Source organism: Trachypithecus francoisi, unplaced genomic scaffold (assembly GCF_009764315.1).
Source record: "Trachypithecus francoisi isolate TF-2019V2 unplaced genomic scaffold, Tfra_2.0 Lachesis_group5, whole genome shotgun sequence".
NCBI classification, from domain to species: domain Eukaryota; kingdom Metazoa; phylum Chordata; class Mammalia; order Primates; family Cercopithecidae; genus Trachypithecus; species Trachypithecus francoisi.
Window position 1 is genome coordinate 145,435,472 of NW_022681470.1, and position 16,098 is coordinate 145,451,569.

At 55.5% G+C, this 16,098-nt stretch overlaps 1 protein-coding gene across 2 annotated transcripts; it reads right to left on the reverse strand.

Moving 5' to 3' along the window:
• Positions 1 to 147: 147 nt before the first annotated feature.
• FSD1 (fibronectin type III and SPRY domain containing 1) lies at positions 148 to 15,898 on the reverse strand. Of its 2 annotated transcripts, none has more exons than XM_033195718.1 (13): positions 15,596 to 15,898; positions 14,333 to 14,428; positions 14,045 to 14,176; positions 12,346 to 12,447; positions 11,395 to 11,417; positions 11,094 to 11,215; positions 9,625 to 9,834; positions 6,433 to 6,531; positions 5,196 to 5,355; positions 4,742 to 4,821; positions 848 to 1,008; positions 558 to 646; positions 148 to 461 (listed from the first exon to the last, which is right to left on the reverse strand). In XM_033195718.1, the coding sequence occupies exons 1-13, from the start codon at positions 15,608 to 15,610 to the stop codon at positions 437 to 439; spliced, it is 1,314 nt and encodes a 437-aa protein (XP_033051609.1). In that variant the 5' UTR covers positions 15,611 to 15,898; the 3' UTR covers positions 148 to 436. The 2 variants fall into 2 exon arrangements, with proteins under 2 accessions (XP_033051609.1, XP_033051608.1); XM_033195717.1 differs by having other exon boundaries at positions 151 to 461; positions 757 to 1,008; positions 15,596 to 15,888.
• Positions 15,899 to 16,098: the final 200 nt, after the last annotated feature.

Consider the following 16,098-nt stretch of genomic DNA (forward strand, 5'->3'; position numbering starts at 1 on the left):
ATGGCCCCATTTACTCCCAGTGACCCTCAGCTCAGTGAAATCTACCACCGTATCCTGAGAGAAAAGCCCATTTTACAGCCAGGAAGGCTGAGGTCCCAGTGCCACACAGCAGAGAGGACCGCCCAGGCCCAAAGAACCAGCACCGTGGCCTGGCCTGGCCAGTGTTTGACCTTTATTAAGAGGTGAGGTGGGGCGGAGGGCCCGCCAGGGTGCCCACTCCCTCTTGGTGACCCCTCATCCGGAGTTAAGGCTCCAAGCAGCAAATGACAGAGGAGGGTGCCTGGCTCCAGCAGCCTGGGCCTGGCAGCGGCTCCCCCAAAAACACCCCAGCTGGGTGGGTGCCTGGGGGCCTAGGTGAGGCTGGTGTTGGAGCTGCTGGTAGCACTGCCTCGCTTTTGCAGGCAGCGCACAGAACTGGGGACCTGCAGGCCTGTCGTTACCTGGAAGCTGCCACACCATACCTGAGGGAGAGCAGGGGGAGGTGGGAGGGGCTCAGCTTCGAACCCCAGTGCCCAGTACCACCCTCTCCTCCCCCTGGGCCGCGGAGGGCAGCTCACCGTGAAAGCAGGCAGCAGCGGCTGTGTGAACCTGGTCTTGAAAGTGTGCAACACTTGTTTGGTGCGGGCGTTGTAAAAGGACAGGAGGCCTGGGGTGGGGGGGCAGAGTGACAGTGGGAACGGTCAGAAGTGGGATGGGGGAAGAGGGAGGGGACTCAGGCAGGGGCAGCCAGAGATGGCAGCTGGGGCTTGGGGTCACCTTGGTGGAAGTCACAGTGCACACCCAGGCAGTCGGGCACGGGGGCGTCCAGCACCTTGACCTTGTTGGCGTGCTTGGCCATGAAGCTGACCTGCAGCCAATTGTTGACGTGCAGGCACCAGGAGGCGGCCGTCTTGCCCAGTTGTTCGAAGCGGCCCAGGCTGCGGTAGGCCACGCCCACACCGAACGCCTTGCTGTCCGGCTCGTAGCGCACCTCCCAGTAATGCTCCCCGCCGTCGATCAGCGTGTCCCCTGTGGCGCAGGGCAGGAGGGGTGGGCAGGGGAACTGGATAGAACCAGGCCACAGATGCCCTTCCACAGAGGGCCCCCCTCAAGGTGCTCCCTACACCACAGCTGCTCCCTTCAGATACCCCTCAGGTTCCTAGCTGTACCCCCCAGATACTCCTCAAGTTCCCATCTATTCCCCCCAGACACTCCTTGGGCCCCAGCTATTCCCTCCAGATACTCCTTGGGCTCCAGGTATTCCCTCAAGATACTCCTTGGGCTCCAGCTATTCCCTTCAGATACTCCACTGTCCCTGCTATTCCCTCCAGATATCCTCAGACCCCAGTTATTCCCCCCAGATACTCCTTGGGATCTCAGGTATTACCCCCAGATATTCCTGGGAGTCTGAGCTATTTCCCCCAAATACTCCTTAAGTCCAGCTATTCCCTCCAGCTACTCCCCAGTTCCTGCTATTCCCTCCAGATGCTCCTTGGGCTCCAGCTATTCCTCCCAGATACTCCTCAGTCCCAGCTATTCCCCTCCAGATACTCCTCAGTCCCAGCTCTTTCCCCCAGATACTCCTCAGTCCCAGCTATTCCCCCCAGATACTCCTCGGTCCCAGCTATTTCCCCCAGATACTCTTCAGGGTCCCAGCTATTTCCCCCAGCTACTCTTCAGTCCCAGCGATTCCCCTCCAGATACTCCTCCGTCCCAGTGATTCCCCTCCAGATGCTCCTCAAGTCCCAGCGATTCCCCTCCAGATACGCCTCAGTCCCAGCTATTTCCCCCAGATACTCCTCAGTCCCAGCTATTCCCCTCCAGATACTCCTCAGTCCCAGCTATTTCCCCAGATACTCCTCAGTCCCAGCTATTTCCCCCAGATACTCCTCAGTCCCAGCTATTCCCCCCAGATACTCCTGGGTCCCAGCGATTCCCCTCCAGATAATCCTCGGTCCCAGTGATTCCCTTCCAGATACTCCTCAGTCCCAGCTATTTCCCCCAGGTACTCCTCAGTCCCAGCTATTCCTCCCAGATACTCTTCAGGGTCCCAGCTATTCCCCCCAGATACTCCTCAGTCCCAGCTATTTCCCCCAGATACTCCACAGTCCAAGCTATTCCCCCCAGATACTCTTCCGGGTCCCAGCTATTTCCCCCAGATACTCCTCAGTCCAAGCTATTCCCCCCAGATACTCTTCAGTCCCAGCTATTTCCCCCAGATACTCCTCAGGCCCAGCTATTTCCCCCAGATATTCCTCAGGCCCAGCTATTTCCCCCAGATACTCTTCAGGGTCCCGGCTATTTCCCCCAGATACTCTTCAGGGTCACAGCTATTTCCCCCAGATACTCTTCAGGGTCCCAGCTATTTCCCCCAGATACTCTTCAGGGTCCCAGCTATTTCCCCCAGATACTCCTCAGTCCAAGCTATTCCCCCCAGATACTCCTCAGTCCCAGCTATTTCCCCCAGATACTCTTCAGTCCCAGCTATTTCCCCCAGATACTCCTCAGCCCAGCTATTCCCCCCAGATACTCCTCAGGCCCAGCTATTTCCCCCAGATACTCTTCAGGGTCCCGGCTATTTCCCCCAGATACTCCTCAGTCCCAGCTATTTCCCTCAGATCTCTTCAGTCCCAGCTATTTCCCCCAGATACTCCTCAGGCCCAGCTATTTCCCCCAGATACTCTTCAATCCCAGCTATTTCCCCCAGATACTCCTCAGTCCCAGCTATTTCCCCAGATACTCCTCAGTCCCAGCTATTTCCCCAGAAACTCCTCAGTCCCAGCTATTCCCCCCAGATACTCCTCAGTCCCAGCGATTCCCCTCCAGATACTCCTCGGTCCCAGTGATTCCCTTCCAGATACTCCTCAGTCCCAGCTATTTCCCCCAGGTACTCCTCAGTCCCAGCTATTCCCCCCAGATACTCCTCAGTCCCAGCTATTCCCCCCAGATACTCCTCAGTCCCAGCGATTCCCCTCCAGATACTCCTCGGTCCCAGCGATTCCCCTCCAGATGCTCCTCAAGTCCCATCTATTCCCTCCAGATATTCATTGATTCCTGGTTATTCCCCCCAGATACTCCTAAGCTTTATCAACTTCCTCCAGAAATTTAATAGGCCCAGACACTCCCTAAGCTTCAGTTACTCCTTTCAGATTCTCTACAAGCCCAAGCTACTCCTTCCAGACTCCTCCAGGCCATAGAAACTTCCTTCAGTTCCTCCCCATGTCCAAATGCCCCTCAGTTCTTCCCAGAAACTAGATCAACCTCAAACCCTTGTTCCTGGAAGACTCATAGTGTTCACACAGCCCTCAAGTCCTCCTCGAGTCCAGATGCTCCCCCCAGTTCCCAGCTCTGGCAGGGTCCAGATGCTCCCCTTACTTCTTGGTTCTGGCAGAGTCTAGAAGCTCCCTCTAGCTCCTGGCTGTGACAGAGTTCAGATACTCCTCAGGACTCAAGACTCCCTCCTCCTGCTCTCTGAATCCAGATTCTATCCAGACCCCAACTCTGCGTGGAAGGCAGGTTCTCCCAGGTCTCAGCTACTGCCGAGCCCAGAAGTTCCCCCAAGGCATTCCTCAAGCCAGATACTCTCCAGGCCTCAGCTCCTCCTGGAATCCAGGTGTTCCTCAAACCTCCATTACACTCTCCAGGAACCCTCTGAATTGGGACACCCCTTGGCTTCAGCTCTGTACACAGTCCAGATTCTTTCCAGAGCTGAGATCCTCCCCAGGCCCCATATCCAGGTTCTTGCCATCTCAGCTACTCCTTCAGCCAATGCAGGTATTCCACGAGCTTCAGCTTCTCCTCATACTCTTGCCCTTCCCAGATCACAGTTGATCTTTGTATCATATCTCAGCTCCTCTCCAGATACAAAATGAACCTCTATATACATGTCTTCTCCAGGTCTGCTCCTCTCTGATCTCAGCTACTCCCCAAATCACAAATTATCCAGGCCCTTTCCCAAGGGTTATGTCTCTCTTTTTCTGTTTCTCTCTCACAAATCTCAGCAACCCCAATGACAACTCCCTATATCTTCTGCTTCTCCCTAAACCAAACTCTCACCAATCCCTGGTGCTCCCAAGAAAATCTAGATCCCCACAGAACCATAACTTCCCCTCAGGCCCTAGCTTATCCTCATGACCCCAGCTACCCCCTAACTTCCTTCTCCCTAGATATTCCTGACCACACTGACTTCCTCATACTTTAGCCTCTTTCTCCAGCCCTATTCTGAACAGTAGCAATTCCCCTAAACTCTAGTTCCTCCACTAACTCCAGCTTCTTCTTCACAGGATCCAATCACTCTTATGCTGCTATTGACTTCTCTTCAGGCTGCTCTCTCTGGCTCCTTCACATACCCTCAGACAATCCCCCAAAACTCTTGCCTGGCTTCAGCTTCCCCACAAACCCAGCTGCTCTATAGGCAACCATTCTTTCCAGCCACTCCTCAAATCCCAGCTACTCCTCAAGTCCCAGCTACTCCCCAAGTCCCAGATACTCCATGGAGTCCAGACAATTGCCTCAAAGCTCCTGCCCAGGCACCATCTGGTCCACAGTCTCTTCCCTTCACTCCATAAATTCTGGCTTTCCCCAGCAATCCCTTATCCCCAAATATTTCCTTTTCGGCAGTGACAGAACAACCTGTTATTCCGGGAGCAGCTTTGCTGATGGCTGCCTGTTTCCGCAGCCAAAGGCAAAGCTTCTCCCTCAGCCCCCACCATTAGGCCCCTGCCCAAAACTCCCCTCTCCCCTTTCTTCTCCCCTTCCTTACCCAGCACTGTGTAGGACTCAGCAGTGAAGCGGTCCCGTCCCCCACGACCTGACGGCATCCTCTTGGGAGATGGAGTACCTCTGTGGTGGGCAGGGAGTGGGCAGGCTCAGGAGACTCAGTTCAACACTCATCTCTCCCAGGGTGTCACTGGCTGGCTCCCCTAGTCCACCCCAGCCACTGTGGATGTTGGGTCAATCTCTGGCAGTATTTGGCTCTTTCCATACATCGAGCATCTCATGTTTATGTCAGAAGATGCCTGTGCCCTCTGTCATCTGGGAAACTCCTATTTACCCATCAAAACCCCACTCAAAATCTCCTCTCCCCTCATTCCCTCTCTGGGTTCCCCCAGCCCCGGATCCCCTCTCCACCCCAGCTGTGGCCACACTGGGCTCTGTGTCCATGTCCAGATTGATCTTCTCCACCAGAGACTTAGGGAGGGGAGGGGGCAGGCTACCTGGCCGGGGAATTGATGGGCGATGCTGTCCGCCCCTTGCCATCTTTCTCGCGAGCCTTGATATCCTGCACCTTCCCGCCCATAGCGTCCCACTCCACGGAGAGATCATCCACCCGCAGGTTCTGGTGGGATGTGGACGCATCCAGGTGGAACATGAACGCTGGGGCCGGGCAGACGTGGGAGTCACAGAGATGGGGAAACCCGGAGAGACACAGAGAGAGACAGAGAGACAGACAGTGACCAAGACAGACCAAGACAGGGACAGAAAATCAGAGAGCCGAGGAGACAAGGGTCCAAGACGGAGACAGAGAGACCAACAAAGGCTCAGAGAGAGACAGATATAGAGACAGACCAGCAGAAAGACAACAGGAGAGACGATATGGCAAAGGGCAGAGGGGACAGAACATGGAGCCAGAGGCGCGAAGGCCGAGGATTGTGGCCTAAAGGCCTCCCTCCCAGGTCTGGAAGCATTTTGTTTTTTTTTTTTTTTTTGGAGACAGAGTCTCACTCTGTCGCCCAGGCTGGAGTGCAGTGGCACAATCTCGGCTCACTGCAACCCCCGCCTCCTGGGTTCAAGCAGTTCTCCTGCCTCAGCCTCCCAAGTAGCTGGGACTACAGGTGCCCGCCACCACACCCAGTTAATGTTTGTATTTTCAGTAGAAACAGGGTTTCACCATATTGGCCAGGCTGGTTCCGAACTCCTGACCTTGTGATCCACTCACCTCAGCCTCCCAAAGTGCTGGGATCACAGGCGTGAGCCACTGCGCCCGACCTCTAGTGGCATTTTCAAGCCAATTGCACTACCCTGTGCTTCCACGGAGGACTAATCCCAAGAAAGGGGCTGGGCTACAGCACGAGGGAGTTAGGCTAGATTTCAGAGGGACTTCCTAGCAGGGCATGCGAAGGTGTTACTGTGAAAGGCTCTGAAATCGGTCTTCACTACTCAAATCTCATCCCCAGCTCTACAGAAGACTTATCTATTTTTGGGCAAAGAGAGGGTGTGTGTGGCTGTATATAAAAACCATCGAGACATACTGGGGTAAACCTCAGAAGCAAAGGACAAAAACAGGGTTATAGCAGACACTCAGGCTAAGGAAGCCACTGTGGATGGAGCTTTGAGCTTCCTGGCAGCCAGGGCAATAAAGTCGCCCTGCTTTGGGGATTCTCATGGTCTCTGGGGGCCGTGGGAGGAAGGGGCCAGGGAGTCAGGGGTAGGGCAAGGGTAGAAGCCAGTCACCTGGTGTCTCCAGAGTCACCGGCTCAGAGAACTCTCCTGCAACTGCCTTGTTACAGGCCTTCACGCGGAAATTCATGTATTTCATGTCAAACTTGAGACCTGGGAGGCAAGAAAGGCATTTCAACACCGTGTATTCCCTGAGACTCTGAGTCATGGGTTAAAGATGTCATGTCCCACTGTCATTCCCAACGCCATTCAAAGAACCACCTTATAAACATCTTACCTGGCCACACGCAGTGGCTCATGCCTGTAATACCAGCACTCTGGGAGGCCGAGGCAGGCGGATCACCTAAGATTGGGAGTTCGAGACCAGCCTGACCAACACAGTGAAACCCCAACGCTACTAAAAATACAAAATTAGCTGGGCATGGTGGCACATGCCTGTAGTCCCAGCTACTCAGGAGACTGAGACAGGAGAACTGCTTGAACCCGGGAGATGGAGGTTGCGGTAAGCCACGATCATGCCATTGAACTCCAGCCTGGACAACAAGAGCGAAACTCCATCTCAAGAAAAAATAAAAAATAAACAAACATCCTATCCCTGAGAAACCATCCTTGCCCTCCTCTCCCTGAGGGGCTATGAATTACTTGCCTCTACCTCCAACCCACATACACCAATCAGGATACTTTAAGATCCTGTCACAAAATACAGAGATTTGTACTGCACGATTGCACTCCAGCCCGGGCGACACATTTATTTGAGATTCTGTCTCAAATAAATAAATAATAAAACATAAAAAATTAGTCTGGGTGCGGTGGCTCACGCCTGTAATGTCAGCACTTTGGAAGGCCGAGGTGGGCAGATCACTTGAGGTCAGGAGTTCAAGACCAGCCTGGCCAATATGATGAAACCCTATCTCTACTAAAAATATAAAAATGGGCGGCGGGGGGGTGGGTGGTGCCTGTAATCACAGCTACTCAGGAGGCTGCAGCAGGAGAATCGCTTGAACCCAGGAGGCGGAGGTTGCAGTGAGCCAATATCGTGCCACTGCACTCTATCCTGGGTGACAGAGTAAAACTCCGTCCCCCCACAAAAAAAATTAGCCGGGTGTGGTGGGTGCACACCTGTAGTCCCAGTTAATCAGAAGGCTGAGGGAGGAGGAGCATGTGAGCCCAAGAAGTTGAAGCTGCAGTGAGCTATGATTGCATCACTGCAGTCCAGCCTGTGCTACCTAGCAAGAACCTGTCTTTAAAAAAAAAAAGGCCAAGCGCAGTGGCTCACGCCTGTAATCCCACCTACTAGGGAAGCTGAGACAGGAGGATTGCTTGAACCCAGCGGTTCAAGCAGCGGTTGCAGTGAGCTGAGATCGCGCCACTGCACTCCAGCCTGAGCAACAGAGCGAGACTCCGTCTCAAAAAAAAAAAAAACCGGTAAGATGTGAGTCCACATTTCCCGAGTTTTATGCTAACTACGTGGGTCCTCACTGTACTTTTTGTTTTAGTTGTTTTGGCAACTTCCTGTGAATCTATAATTATTTCAAAATACAAAGTTACAAGAAAACAAAACCAAAAGGCGGAGGCGCTTGGAGGAGGGATTTGAGGAATCCTATTTACAACAAATAAAAGGGGTGTGTTTATTTTGATTCCCAAGCGAAGGATAAGCCAATAGCTGTTCGTAAGCTCTCCTGGGGCTGGTGACTTTTTCCCCTGCAATTAGCCAGCTCATGATTAACCTCGTATGCTAATTACAGATAACCACCGGCTGATTACAGCCCAAAAGCAGCTAGAGAATGTCAACAGTTAACCCGTCAGCCAGCTTCTCCCCGCCCCTGAGGGTTTCCCCGATCAGGATGGCTTTTTTTTTTTGAAACGGAGTCTCCCTCTGTTGCTCAAGCTGGAGCGTAGTGGCTCGATCTCTGCTCACTGCAGCCTCTACCTCCCAGGTTCAAGTGATTCTCACTCCTCACCTCCTGAGTCGCTGGGATTACAGGCATCCGCCACCACGCCTGGCTGATGTTTTTGCATTTTTAGTAGAGACGGGGTTTTACCACACTGGCCAGGCTGGTCTTGAACTCCTGACTTCAAGTGATCCACCCACCTCAGCCTCCCAAAGTGCTGGGATGACAGCGTGAGCCACCGCGCCCGGCCAGGATGGCTTTTTAATCTCATGAGACTTTCCCCCTTCAGACCCTACCTCCAACAGCTGAGTGGATTCCTTGGGTTTCCCTCCCTCCCTCCCTCCCTCCGTTCCTTCCTTTTCTTTCTCTCTCTCTCTCTCTGTTTTGTAGAGACAGGGTCTCTCGCCCTGTTGCTCAGGCTGGAGTGCAGTGGTGCAGTCATGGCTCACTGTAGTCTCCAACTCTTGGGCTCAAACAATCCTCCCACCTTAGCTTCCCTTGGTAGCTGGGACCACTATGCTCTGGTAACTTTAAAAAAAATTTTTTTTATAGATGGGCTCTTGCTTTGTTACCCAAGCTAGTCTCCAGCTCCTGGTCTCAAGCAATCCTCTTGCCTCAGCCTCCCAAAGTGCTGTATTACAGGATTGAGCCACCATGCCTGGCCAGCTTTCAGTTTCTTGTAACTGCCAAGGAGGACCCCAAATACTTGGAGGGTGAATCCAGAACGCTAGCTCCGGGAGGGAAAAGATTACTGTCTGCTTTGTTCCCTGCTCCGAGGACAGTACCCAGCTATTTGGGAGGCTGAGGCAGGATTGCTTGAGGCCAGGGGTTGGAGACCAGCCTAGGGAAATGGCAAGATCCCATGTCTAGAAAAATATATTATTATTATTATTTTTTTTTTGAGATGAGTTTCGCTCTTGTTGCCTAGGCTGGAGGGCATCTCATGCGAGGGCATAGCGTGATCTCAGCTCAGTGCTACCTCCGCCTTCCTGGTTCAAGTGATTCTCCCGTCTCAGCCTCCCGAGCAGCTGGGATTCCAGGTGCCTGATACCATACCCAGTTACTTTTTTTTGTATTTTTAGTAGAGACGGGGTTTCACCATGTTGGCCAGGCTGGTCTTGAACTCCTGACCTCAGGCGATCCGCCCGCTTCAGCCTCCCAAAGTGCTGGGACTACAGGCATGAGCCACCGCGCCCAGCACTGTCTCATACTTCTGATCTGCCTCCTCAGGCTGCTTCCAGACTCCGTGAGTTTTGGGGATCGTGCCCAAGGCCCTCAATGACTGATGGCGAGACGGCAGCCTGGAAGGAGTTGCTGTTCACAGCTGGGCGGAGCTGGCGCACGCTGCCCTTACCTGTCAGAGTGTACTCTGTCTGCCGGATACCCTCGATGACCATCCAGGGCTGGTCCTCCTTGAGACGGGGCGGGCCCTCGAAGTTGGTCCGCCGGTACTCCAGCACGTAGTGGTCAATCTTGCTGTCCTCATCAGGCATGCGCCACACCAGGGTCACACAGTTATCTGCCACCAGGGACTCAGCCAGGTCGATCACCGGCGCACCGGGCACTGCCCAGGACGGAAGGGAGAGGGGGTCAGGGTTCTGTGCCTGGTGCAGGGGGCAGGGGGCTTGCTGCAGGGCCGCCCAACTACATGATGGACAATTTTGGGGGCATGGCCCCCAATTTTGGGGGGGTTCCACGCTTGCGGGGGGGTGGAGAGTTTTTATTTTTTAAAGACAGAGTCTTTCTCTTGTCACCCAAGCTGCAGTCCACTGGCACGATCTTGGCTCACTGCAACCTTCGACTCCCTGGTTCAAGCGATTTTCCTGCCTCAGCCTCCCGAGTAGCTGGGATTACAGGCATGCGCCACCACACCCGGCTAATTTTTTGTATTTTTAGTAGAGACGGGGTTTCACCATGTTGGCCAGGCTGGTCTTGAACTCCTGACTTCAGGTGATCTACCTGCCTCGACCTCCCAAACTGCTGGGATTACAGGCGTGAGCCACCGCGCCCAGCCATGGAGACTCTAAGGTTCCATCAGCGGGTGGGGGGAGGGCTGAGCTTTCTCGGGATTCCATCATTTAGGGGCAAAATTATTCCAAATTCTCTGCCAATGAGGGATGTGGCTTTCTTTGAGGCTGCATCATAGACAGGTTGGGTTCTCAGCCCATTTCTCCTCGGGCGCATGGCTTCTCAGGGCTCCACTCCTGTGGACAGTGTTTTCTCAGGAGCTACCATGTGGTGGGTGTGCCCTTCTCATGGCTGTATCCAGGGAGGAGGTCTCGTGAGGACTCCACTCCCCCAAGGACATGGTATTCTCAGGGCTCCACCTTCGGGGACAAAGTTTTCCCAGGACCTCACCCCTTGGTGGGTGTGGCTTCCTGATGGCTCCACCCATGGGCAGGGCTTCATGAGAACCCTCCGCCAACAGGGTGTGGTGTTCTTATGGCTCCTTCCCTGGGGACAGAGATTTCCCAGGACCTCACCCTCTGGTGGGTGGGGCTTTCTGATAGCCCCACCCATGGGCGGGGCTTGATGAATACCCACCCGCCACAGGACATGGTATTCCCAGGGCTCCACTCCTAAGGACAGAGTTTTCCCAGGATGCCACTACCCAGTGGGTGGGGTCTTCCCATGACTCCACCCAGGGGTGTGGCTTCATGAGGACTCCACCCCCACAGGGCGTGGAATTAGCAGGGCTCCACCTCCCCCAGGTGGAATTCAGACACCTGGCTGTCCACCTTACTCCAGGTCCTGTTTCAGGGCCTCACAGCCTCCCAGGTCATTCCCCGGAAGTCCTGGCCCTCCAGTGCGTGCCCCTCTCACCAGGCAGGAACTTGAGTGCCTGTAGCATCTGCCGCTCTTGTGCGAAGTCCACCATGAGGTGACTCATGTTGTCACTGACCTTCGCTTTCAATGATAGCCGGAAGGCAGGGGCCATGGTCACTCTGCGGGAAGGAGGTGGCAGACGTTGTCCGGGGGCCCAGGCCTGGTCATCTGTGGTGCAAGCGGGCCCCTCCCCAGGGCTCTCGTCCGGGGCTCTGGGCTGAGACACCCTCACCAGGCGGCCCCTGTCTTCACACCAGGGGTAGGGAAGTGGGGTGGGGGCCAGACCCCAGCGTCTTACCCATCTTTGATTTGCTTGGCAGCCTAGAGAGAGGAACAGAAGAACATTCAAATATTTCTTTTTTTTTTTTTGAGACGGAGTCTTGCTCTGTCGCCCAGGCTGGAGTGCAATGGGGTGATCTCAGCTCACTGCAACTTCCACCTCCTGGGTTCACACCATCCTCCTGCCGCAGCCTCCCGAGTAGCTGGGACCTCAGGTGCCCGCCACCATGCTCGGCTAACTTTTTGTATATTTAGTAGAGACGGGGTTTCACCGTGTTAGCCAAGATGGTCTCGATCTCTTGACCTCGTGATCCGCCTGCCTCGGCCTCCCAAAGTGCTGGGATTACAGGCGTGAGCCACTGCACCCAGCCAATAACTTTATTTTTTGTAGAGATGGGGTTTCACTATGTTGCCCATGTTGGTCTGAAACTTCTGGCCTCAAGCAATCCTCCTGCCTTGGCCTCCCAAACTGCGGGTATTACAGGCATGAGCCATTGTACCCAGCCTGAACGCTTTCTTTCTTTTCTTTTCTTTTTTTTTTTTTTTGAGATGAAGTCTCGCTCTGTTGCCCAATCTGGAGTACAGTGGCATAGTCTCAGCTCACGGCAACCTCTGCCTCCCAGGTTCGAGCAATTCTTCCACCTCAGCCTCCCAAGTAGCTGGGATTACAGGCGCTCACCACCGCATCCAGCTAATTTTTGTATTTTTAGTAGAGACGGGGCTTCGCCGTGTTGACCAGGCTAGTCTTTAACTTGTGACCTCAGCTGATCCACCCGCCTCGGTCTCCCAAAGTGCTGGGATTACAGGCGTATCCACTGCGCCCGGCCTGGACACTTTCTTGGTATCAGTATGTGCTTTTGCTAACTATCGCACGAGTGGGCTACACTTACACTAAAAATGTGCTTGTTCACCTGAAATGTGAAGTGACTGGGCGCATTGTTCTTTACCTGGCAGTATCAGAGGCACCCACCTGAGGAAAGTCCTCGCTGTCCATGGCCTGGAGGGTCTGGTTGGCCGTCTCCAGAAGCTCCTCGGAGCTCTCCAGAGCCCGCGTGCAGGCAGCCAGCTGGTTCTGTGGATACCAGGCACCAAAGGAGGGGACAACTCACCCCACTGCCTCAGGCCCCCGAGGGCTCCCCACCCCATTCAGAATCCAGGGTACCATGGCCTTCTCGAACTCCAGGTGAGAGACGGAGATTGCAGCCTCAAGCGCCCCAGCAAATGGGGCTGGGCTCCAGGAGCAGAACAGAATCCATGGGGAATTTCTTCCTTAAAAACTCACATAAGGCCGGGTGAGGTGGCTCATGCCTGTCATCTCAGCACTCTGGGAGGCTGAGGTGGGAGGATCACCTGAGGTCAGGAGTTCAAGACGAGCCTGGCCAACACGGTGAAATCCCATCTCTACTAAACGTAGAAAAAATAAGCTGGGTATGGTGGTAGGCGCCTGTAATCCCAGCTACTCGGGAGGCTGAGGCAGAAGAATCACTTGAACCTGGGAGGCAGAGGTTGCAGTGAGCTAAGATTGTATCACTGATCCAGCCTGGGTGACAGAGCGACCCTCCATCTCAAAAAAAAAAAAATGAAACAAAAAAACTCACATGAGCCAGGTGCAGTGGCTCATGCCTGTCATCCCAGCAATCTGGGAGGACAAGGCAGAAGAAAGATCGCTTGAGCCCAGGAGTTCAAGACTAGTCTAGGCAACATGGTGAAAACCAGTCTTCACCAAAAAAACCAAAAATGAGCTGGGAGTGGTGGCACCTTCCTGTGGCCCCAGCTACTTGGGAGGCTGAGGTGGGAGGATCGCTTGAGCCTGGGAGGCGGAGGCTGCAGTGAGGCATGATTGCGCCACTGTACTCCAGCCTGGGTGACAGGACAAGACTCTGTCTCAAAACACAAACAAACCAAAAACTCACATGCCCAGGCCACACCCAGGCTCCAGGGCGCCAGATTGCCTGGGGACAGGAATCTAGGATGTCAGGAAGTTGCCCAGGAGGTCTGGATGCAGCCTGTGTGACCCCAGCTTGGAGTCTGAGTGAGAGCCCATGGGAGCCATGGGTGGTGTATGAGTGGAAGTGATACCTTCAGATCTGGGGGGCCAGTGGGAAGGGCTGAGAAACCGGAGGCACTGAGTGAAGACAGAAGGGGAAGATCTCAGCCAGACCTGGGGACACCATGATGGAGAAGGGATTCAAAGAGAGCACAGGCAGGCTGGGCATAGGGGCTCACGCCTGTCATCCCAGCAGTTTGGGAGGCTGAGGCGGGAGGATCACCTGAGGTCAGGAGTTCGAGACCAGCTTGGCCAACACGGTGAAACCCCATCTCTACTAAAATTACGAAAATTATCCCAGTGTGGTGGTGGGTGCCTGTAATCCCAGCTACTTGGGAGGGTGAGGCAGGAGAATCACTTGAACCCAGGAGGTGGAGGTTGCAGTGAGCCGAGATCTTGCCACTGCACTCCAGCCTGGGCGACAGCGCGAGAGCCCCATCTCAAAAAAAAAAAAGAGAGAGAGTACAGGTGGATGGAGGATTGATGGGGCCATGGACAGGGAGGGGTCGGGGAGAGATCAGAAACTCAAGAAGCCCCCAGTTTTGGGAAGAAGATGAGAGGCCAGCTACGTTCTGTTGAGTAGGGGGGTGGATGGGGAGAGGAGGATGCCCCCAGCCCTCACCTGCAGCTCGTAGGTGCGGCTGGCACGGTCCTGTTTTATCTTCATAAGCATGCCTTCTTTCAGCTCCTCCAGGACGGAGAAGAGGGACTGGAACTCTGCTTCGAGGTCCTCCTGCACCTTCGCCGAGTTCGCCTGGGTCGGAACAGCCAGGATTAGCCAAAGCCCGTGTTCAGACGGGGAAACTGAGACCTCCCACAGGCATTCACAGCAATAGGCCAGTTCCTAGGGCTGCACCCTCCAGCCTCCTCCCCTCCCCCCACCTGCCCAGGCCTCCCCCACCACCTTCACCTCCACGTTCAGCAGCATCTGTTTCAGGGAATAGATAAAGCTCTGAATTTCTTCATTCTTCATAGCCAGGGTTGTGATGATCTTCCTCAGGGCCTCCTGCACCACCAGAAGTGTGGACAGACACAGGTGCACACACACGTACACACACATGTGCGCAAACAGGTACACACACGTGCACACACGTATACGCACACGTGTACACGTGCACACATATGCACACACACACAAATGCACACACGCGTGCACATACACATGGCAGGCAGGTGAGTCCCTCAGCCTGGCCAGGCTCCCTGACCCACGCTCGCCTCCAGGGATCCAGAGAGGAGATGTGGGGGTCGCCATGCTCTCGAACTTGGGCACCAGCCAGGAGGTGAAGCTCCGGACTGATACAACTCACCTATAGCAGCTGGGCGCCCTAAGTTACCCCATATTACAGGAGAGGAAACTGAGGCTCACAGAGAACCTCTCAGGAAGGGACAGACCCCGGCCCTAAGCAGGTGTGCTTGAGCACAAAGGCCACAACTCCATACCTACATCCTGAAGGTGGGGCGCGAGGGGCTAGCCTGGGGACAGAAAACCCCAGAGGAAAAGGATGCCTGCTAGAAAATGGGCTAACCTGGGGAAAGGGTTCTCGGTGGAAGGAAAAACCCCAGGGAGGTGGGATAGCCTGGGATAGGGGCTAGCCTCAGAACAGGGGTGAGGCCCACCTGGGGGAGAAGGACAAGCAAGGAGAAAGAAATTACCTGGGCAAAGGTGGAACCTGGGGGCGGGGGATGCGGAGGCGCCAGGTAAGTGGGGAGGGGCAGGGAGGTCTTGGGAAAGGGCAGGTTATTCTGGGAGGGAGGATCCTGCTCGGAAGGATCCAGGCTTCCGACCGGCTCCTTTTCCCCGGGGGAGGGTCGGTGGGGTCCGCACTGCGGAGCTGGCGGGGCGTCCTCCGAGGGTGGGGCGGGGGCCGGGACGCCTGGTCCGCAGCCAGGAAGGAGGGCGTGGGGGATGGGGGTCAGGGATGGGACTGGGATACTGGGCAGGGTGGGGGGCTTAGAAGGCACGTGCCTGGCCCCAAGCCAAGATGTCGGGGGTGGGGCTGCGTCCCAAACTGGGGTGGGGGGCTAGATCCGGGCGGGGTCGCGACGGGGTGGGGCCTCGGCCGCAGAGCAGCTGGGGCGGAGGCGGGGAGGGAGTGGGGGCGCTGCGGCAACACCTGGTCCCCTCCCCCGCCCCCGACGCCCCAGAGGGCCCGCCCCGCCCCACCCGTCCTACCCTCTGTTCTTCCATGGCTGCAGCCCAGGTCACCCCGGCCCGGCCCGCGGGCCCCGCGCACGCTGAGTCCCTAAGCTGCCTGTGCCGCGGCCGGTAGCCAATGGCCCGCCGAGCCCTCGCCGCCGCCGCGCCCCCGGTTAGCGCTCCATCACCGCGCGCACTGCGCAGGCGCGCCCGCCGCGGCCGTCTGGGAAATGTAGTTCCGCGCCGGCGTCGCCGAGAGCCCTCACGTCCAGCGCCTGGGGCTCACCGGGCGGTGTCGGTGGTGATATGTGAGCTGGAGAGAGCCTTGGATCAGAAGACAGGGGGCTCGACCCCCGGCCCTGCCGTGGGACCTCAGAATCATCTCTAGTGCTCCCGTGCCTCAGTTTCCTCACTTGTTCACTCACACAGTGAGTGTGAGTGTGAGTTATCCATTGCTACTCAAATTGTCTAGCCCGCCTTCTCACGTCTTGCATTTACTGAAAATCTAAGGCTTTTGCCCAAGAAGGTGTTCAGCCTCC